Source organism: Podarcis cretensis (genome assembly GCF_951804945.1).
Source record: "Podarcis cretensis genome assembly, chromosome: 6".
Taxonomy (NCBI): Eukaryota; Metazoa; Chordata; class Lepidosauria; order Squamata; family Lacertidae; genus Podarcis; species Podarcis cretensis.
Genome location: NC_137175.1, coordinates 53645863 through 53653071, shown reverse-complemented (window position 1 = coordinate 53653071; position 7209 = coordinate 53645863). Strand labels below are relative to the sequence as shown.

General features: G+C 44.1%; 1 protein-coding gene across 1 annotated transcript; it reads right to left on the bottom strand.

Moving 5' to 3' along the window:
- Nucleotides 1–3669: 3669 nt before the first annotated feature.
- Nucleotides 3670–6826, bottom strand: DYNLT4 (dynein light chain Tctex-type 4). The gene is made up of 2 exons (XM_079980689.1): nt 6574–6826; nt 3670–4434 (listed from the first exon to the last, which is right to left on the bottom strand). Exon 2 carries the CDS (start codon nt 4412–4414, stop codon nt 3707–3709), a length of 708 nt encoding a protein of 235 aa, XP_079836815.1. The 5' UTR covers nt 4415–4434; nt 6574–6826; the 3' UTR covers nt 3670–3706.
- Nucleotides 6827–7209: the final 383 nt, after the last annotated feature.

Genomic DNA, 7209 nt, shown 5'->3' with positions numbered 1-7209 from the left:
CTCTTCCCAATAACTGTCTACTGCACTTTTTGGGGTCACCTGGAAAGGGATCTCTGAACTTCATCTCAAAGACTGGGAGGAAGCCATTGAGTGGGATTTAAAGATCAAAAACAATTGGGAATTATATTATTATTATTATTATTATTATTATTATTATTAATAATACTTTTTTATTTATACCCCGCCCTTCCTGGTTCAGAAAACCCGGCTCAGGGCAGCTAACAACAAATTTAAAACACTTAATTGTAGAAGCAGCATAAAATACAGTATAAAAACATGAATAACAATAAAATTCAAAGTTCAGAAATCAGTTTGGGGGAAATCCATCTAATAAGCATTAGTCACCAGGGCTAGCTGGCTGAATTAGTCCTACTTGGGCCAGCGAGGAGGCCAGGGGAGAATTAGCTGTGGGGTCTCGGAGCACATAATCTTCATAAAAGGGGAGAGGGGGAGCGAAGAGAAGGGAAATAAAAGTCAGGCTGAATTCAAATTAAAGGCCAGGTGAAATAGCTGTCTTAGAGGCCCGACGGAAGGAGGTTAAATCCTGAAGGGCCCTAGTCTCATGGGACAGAGCATTCCACCAGGTCAGAGTCATCACTGAAAAGGCCCTGGCCCTGGTGGAGGATAGTCTGACTTCCTTAGGGCCCGGGACCTCTAAACTATGGTTATTCATGGACCTTAAGGTCCTCTGCGGGGCATACTAGGAGAGGCGGTCCTGTAAATATGAGGGCCCTAAGCCACAAAGGGCTTTAAAGGTCAAAACCAGCACCTTGAACCTGACCCTATACTCCACCGGGAGCCAGTGCAACAGGTAAAGCACTGGGTGAATATGATCCCATGGCAGGGACCCCATGAGGAGCCTCACTGCAGCATTCTGCACCCGCTGGTGTTTGTAGAACAGTTTCAAGGCAGCCCTGCGTAGAGTGAATTACAGTAGTCAAGCCTGGAGGTGACCGTCGCATGGATCACTGTGGCCAGATCAGGGTGGGAAATTGGAAGTGGAAATGGACTGGAAGTCAGTGCTGATGAGAGAGCACTGGTGTAACATGATCAAAACATCTAATCTTGCAGGCTTATTCGGGACCAATTGAAGTTTCTGGAACATTTTCAAAGGCATCCTGCGTACAATGCATGGCGGTTATCCAAATGGGTGGTTACCAAAGCACATGAGTAACAGAAGCAAAGGCTATTTTGGTCTAGGCAGAGCATGAACACTGGGGACTTTCCTGTACACAGGCAACATGGCTGGAGGCTGGTTCAAGCATGAAGTTATGTCCAGTACGGAAATCTCTTGCAGCTGTTTGAAAGTGGCTGAGATGTTCCTACTTGTGAGAACTGATTTAGACATTGCATAGACTAAGCTAATGAAATGCTGAGCTGAGATGTCGTGTTTGTAGGTTGTTCTTTTAAAAAATCTGTCTACAAACATAAAGTGTCCTTGTTGCTTGTGATTTTTGCTGTTCTTTGATAGTCAACGAGTACAATTTGCAGCACCTAATCACAGTATAGTAGGTGCAGGATTTCTCTAGTGACCTGTCCAAAATGAACCCCCTTTAGGAATTATTGGAGGTACTTGGCGTATGTTTCCAACCTTTCGCTGACTGCTTTTGTTGTCACCTTGTTACCTCTTGCCTCTTATTTTACTACTATTTTTGATGAGTGCGCAAAGGAATTTCCTCTGGGTTGAGGTCATGTGCAACAGTGTGCGTTAGACAAAGCCACCTGCTTTGTTTGGTGCCCTGACATCCCTTGGTGCTGTTGCCATCAGAGGCTTACTGAAGCATATCCATTGTCTGCAGAAATGGGGCAGCTGTTGTAAAAAATGGAAAGGAGTTATTTTAGGGCAGGAGTGCTCTGTGTAAGGTTGCGAGCTGGCTGTTTTTGAACTGGACTGAGGGGGTTCTCCTAGGTCATTCTCAGACTGGCAACAGCCAAAATGTGCATGTATTTAACTGAATTACCATGAACAACTGAACAATGGCAGACTCCATAAGATGAGCCCATTGATTTCTACCCCACCTTTCCTCCAAGAAGCTCAAAGCAGTATTTATGGTCCTCCCCTCCACATTTTACCCTCACAAAACCCCTGTGAGGTAAGTTAAGCTGAGACGTGGTGACTGGCCCAAAGTCATCCAGTGAGCTTCATAACTGAGTGGGAATTTGAACCCTGGTCTCCCAGCTCCTAGCCCAACACTTCTTCCTACATGTGGTAATTGGCTTGTTAAATTTAATGCTTGGTCATATGTACATGTATTCACCATTAAGTGTGCATGGGATTGTAGCCTTTGTTTGCTGTGTGTTGATTTGTCAAATGTTTATCAGGGTGAAGAAAGTTGACATTCTTAATCAGCACTGAGACTTTTTCTGAAAGTTGGCTGCAGCATAGTTTATGTGAAAAGCTTATTAAGATGGCTTAAGATGTTAGAGCCTACTGAGGTCATGGAGTTAGTCTATTCCATCTCCTCTCCACACCCTCATACCTACCAAAAGGGAAAAAAGTCTCATGGAGATTCTTCTTATTCATCTGAGAGACACTGTACTGGCAAGTGGGTTGATAGATGGAATTATTTTTCTGGCACAATCAGATAATTGCACAGATACAAACTGTTCAAAGCACACCCACATGAAAAACAGTATCTTCTAGCAATGGGTTTAAATTACGGTAAGCCTGTAACTTCTTACAGCACCTTGCAGAGAATTCATGGCAAATACAGGCACCCAGATCCAGGATTGTTACAGTTGAAGCCAGTGTCCTAACTTTGAGTCATCTCCACACTATACAGTAGATGGAAATACATTGGTATTTATGAATATTTCATGCCTTTTCTGTACTTGCTTTTCTCATGAAGTTGATGCTGAAATGTACTGAATCAGCAGTAGATGCATGTTTTCCATAAGCAACTGTATTTGGTCATAGGGAGAGACAGAGGCTCTTTAAACTTGTGCATGAAGAAAGATACCTTTCTACTTGTGGAAAAGATCCCCAATGTTCTTCTGCTTGCACAAGTGGTTACACAACATCTTGCACAAGCAGAAGCCTGAGAACTGCTGTAGAATCTAATGCTCTGTAAACTCCTTTGAGTGTTTGCAAAACTGCGCTGGTAGCTATTTTCACTGCACTCATGGTTCTTTCATGTCTTTGGGAATTAGTTTGATGCTAGAATATATTACTCTCTTTATATTGTACAGTCTATGTGTAGGTAAATAAGCAGCCTAAAGTTAAGCTAAAAAGAAACTAATAGCTCCTGAGCCATCAGAACCCTTCTATTTCATATTACAGTCATACCTTGGTTGTTGAATGCCCTGGAACTCAGACATTTTGGCTCCTGAACACCACAAACCTGGAAATGATTGTTCCAGTTTGCGAACATTCTTGTGGAACCCGAATGTCCAGTGGGACTTCCGCAGCTTCTGAATGGCTGCAGGAGCTTCCTGCAGCCAATCAGAAGCCGCAATTTGGTTTTTGAACATTTTGGAAGTCGAACGGACTTCCGGAACAGATTCCATTCGACTTCCAAGATACAACTGTACTGTAATACATTTTTATCTGACAAATAATACTACGGATATTAAATTCTTCCACTATTTCATATCAACTTAAATTAAATATGGGTAATAACTACCCAAGTCACGTTATGCATTTATTTTATTGCTAGCTTGTCACAGCAGGTAAGGGAGAGGGAACTTTAGGATCAGCAAAGCAAACTCATTCAAAATAGAGTCCATGAACTGTGGCCACAACAAAGAGTGATGAGTTAGTGAAAGTTGCAGATGCAAAACTGTCATTCTCCACATCCCAGAGGGATTGACTAGCAATGCGCAGACCTTGGTTGGCCTTTTGGCCCAGAAAGACGTTACACACCAGCTTGTAGCGAGGTGGGATCAGCTCTTTGATTCTGTTCCGGATGAGGTCTGACAGGTTCTTGGCCACCTGCCCACCGTTTGCAGGGTTATACTTGGCATCCCCTAGGTAGGTGGCTAGGACAGATTCAAGAACTTGCTGCACTTGGGAGGCATTAAATTTGCAGCCTTCATCTGGCTTCGTCTTGTAGCTATTTTCATAGTGCGTCTCCCGCATGGGCTCAAAGAGTGGTAACCCAGAGAAACTCACTCGGCCGCAATGCATCCAGGGTCCAATGGAGAGCCGCCTTCCCCCAGCAGCCAGCGAGTTCCTCCTGCTGGGAAAGGGGGCATTGAGGATGCTCATGATGGAGCTTCTCCGGGATGGTGGAAAGGGGGCTTTCCCTTCTTCGATACTCTGCAAGCGAAGTAGTGGCTTGGGTGCCATATCTGTTGACTGGGAGTGCAGGGGGAGAGAGAGTGGCCCTGCCATTGGATGGCCAGAGTCCTTGCCCTCTGAGGATATCATCTGGTTTAGAGTTTCCTGGGACAGTACCTGAGGCCGCTCTGCCATGCCTAAGTGGTAATCAACTCCTGGGACACAAGGGAAAGAAAAACTAAATTACATTGATACTGCTCACTAGGGCCACTGTACTCCCAGCAACCCATTTCTTTGTTCATCTGGACAAAAGTTTATTTACAGGTAAAAGGTAAAGGGACCCCTGACCATTAGGTCCAGTCGTGACCGACTCTGGGGTTGCGGCGCTCATCTCGCTTTATTGGCCAAGGGAGCCGGCGTACAGCTTCCAGGTCATGTGGCCAGCATGACTAAGCCGCTTCAGGCAAACCAGAGCAGCGCACGGAAACGCCGTTTACCTTCCCGCCGGAGCGGTACCTATTTATCTACTTGCACTTTGGCGTGCTTTCGAACTGCTAGGTTGGCAGGAGCTGGGACAGAGCAACGGGAGCTCACCCCATCCCGGGGATTCGAGCCGCCGACCTTCTGATCGGCACGCCATAGGCTCTGTGGTTTAACCCACAGTGCCACCCACGTCCCTGCCTTATTTACAGGAGCATTCCTCAAAAAGAAAATGTTGACTCCCTCCTTCAAACACCAGGCAAAACCAGTAACGTACAAATGTCTATGTGGCCAGTGTATCTGAGAATGTCATTGCATGACTTTATGCTGTTATTTTTGGATGCTTTTTGCTGCTATTTTAGGTTTGTTTTTAAGTTTGCATGTCTTTATTGAGATTTAGGCCTTGATTTGTTTGGTTTACTGCCCTGGGAGGGGGGCACATTATTGGGCAAAAGGGCAGCAGATAAATATGTTAAGAAAGAACATATCGATGAAAACAAGTGATGGCGCTTGGAATAGAGGACCTGCCTCCTTCCCTGGTCTACCACATCCAGGCTCAGAGGCTGGATCTGTCCATCAAGGAAAAAGGTGTTGGGGAGGGGAGAGAGTGGTTTTAGGAAGCAGGGGTTGAAAGCGGGTCCTGCCCATTGCTTCTCTGGTTGAAACTTGCACCACCAAACTAGCTGTTTTTTAGAATACTGGTGCAAGCCGAGTTCTAAGGAATTAGTCAATCGTTGCAGGAAATAGACAGACCTTTAGCTCAAAAGGCTAAGAAGTAGTTTTGTTACTTTTAAAAATTACACATGAAAACTGAGATTTTCCAATAAGTCTGTAACTCCAGATTCTATGAGGCAAGAGTCTTAAGGAAAAAAAACATCAAAGGAAGTGGAATAAATGGGTCATTGCCAGGGACATTAAAACCAAGAAGGAAGAGTGGAAAGAACAGCTGCAAAATTATTTCAGAGGCTTCTTCACTTCTTTTCTGTTGGGATTGGAAGCAATACCTACTACAAACTGCCTGAAAGTGAGTGAGGGTGCATACTAGAGATCACATCTATGTAGGGATAAATTAATACTTGATTTCCTTTCCTTTCTTTGCTATTTTTAAAAACCCAGTTTTAATTTTTATTATTATTTAATCCTATGATTTATTTGGCATAGAATATTTATAATAACATTTTTGTAGGACTGTAGGCGCCTTAAGCTCTTGGAGATAGAGCAGGTTAAGAAATTAAGTAAAATATGGCTAATTTGATTAGAAACAGCATCCTATCTTTTAAGGAAACGTTTACATGATAACAGCACAGATCTATTACTTTTTCAACTGACTTCCATATCCTTTATTCGAAAACCACAGAAAAACAAGAAAGGAATGATTTCCCATAGCCAATGATATTTTTCTAGAAAAAGAGGTGCCGGAATGCACCATGAACACCTCCCTTGTTCTCCTATAATGGCACCCACCTGACAGGTGCTGGAACTGAATTTGGGCACCTTCTGGTTGAAAAAAAGCCCTGGGTCTTTCAGCTGAAAATAATGGAAGTATTCTCACAACCATCTGGTAACTCTTTGCATTTTAGGTCAGATTAACTAAACAGAACAGTATAAATCTCCCTCCTCCATTTTCAAATACCCATTAGGTGGAAAATAGGCACATGCTTAACCTCACCTGATACTGATTAAGCAAAAAGGATGACTAAAATGTGATTACAGGTAATTAATTCCCATTAAGTGATCTTGTGTGCACAGCACACACGAGTTCCAGAGCATGCGAGAAAATCATTGAAAACATCAGCAAAATATTTTGCTCAGTCAGCAAAAGGTGTGATTTATAGAGATGGACCACAGTGATGTTTGAGTCTGGCCTATCTTACCTGGAAGCAACGAAGCCTCACACAGAGGCCAGTGGGCTTGATAGAAGTTGAGTCCTGCTACATCCGTGGTCAAGAGATAGGCTGTAGAAGCTGTTTAATACCCTTCATCTTGCGAAAGCTTGCTCAGGCTTGTTGCAAGGACCTGCCAATGCCCTCACCCCTACCTCCCTGCCATATTCAGCTCCCTCCCCTCCCCTGGTAAATCATTGGCTGTTTAATGTGACAGTTCAATGGGGAGAGCCATCAAAGGCATTGCAGGAGGACTGGGCAGGCTGCCACCCGAAATACATGGTCTCCGTGGAGACTGTCTCACTCACATTATTTTTGCACAGATTAGAGTGTGTGTGTGGCAGTTAATGCCTCTATGCTTCATGGGGAGGGGGGCAGAGGAAATATTTGGTTAAGGCCTAATGTCCCTTGTAGCCACTAAAGTGCTAGGCCAAGCTTATGGGGTTCTGTTCTCAGTCAAGGGGCCTCCATGAGGTCATACATTCTGACGTCACCTTTCCCTTCCTGTTTGTGTCTATGGTTCATAGCTGAATATAGCTTGTTGTCCAAACTGGATGTGATATTAACTGCATGAACTTCAGCAGCCTTGGAACCTTGGGAGAGAGAGAGAGAGAGGAGATCTCTCCA

Excerpts from the sequence above, each read along its gene's own strand:
- DYNLT4 (XM_079980689.1), bottom strand. The coding sequence starts at position 4,414 with ATGGCAGAGCGGCCTCAGGTACTGTCCCAGGAAACTCTAAACCAGATG.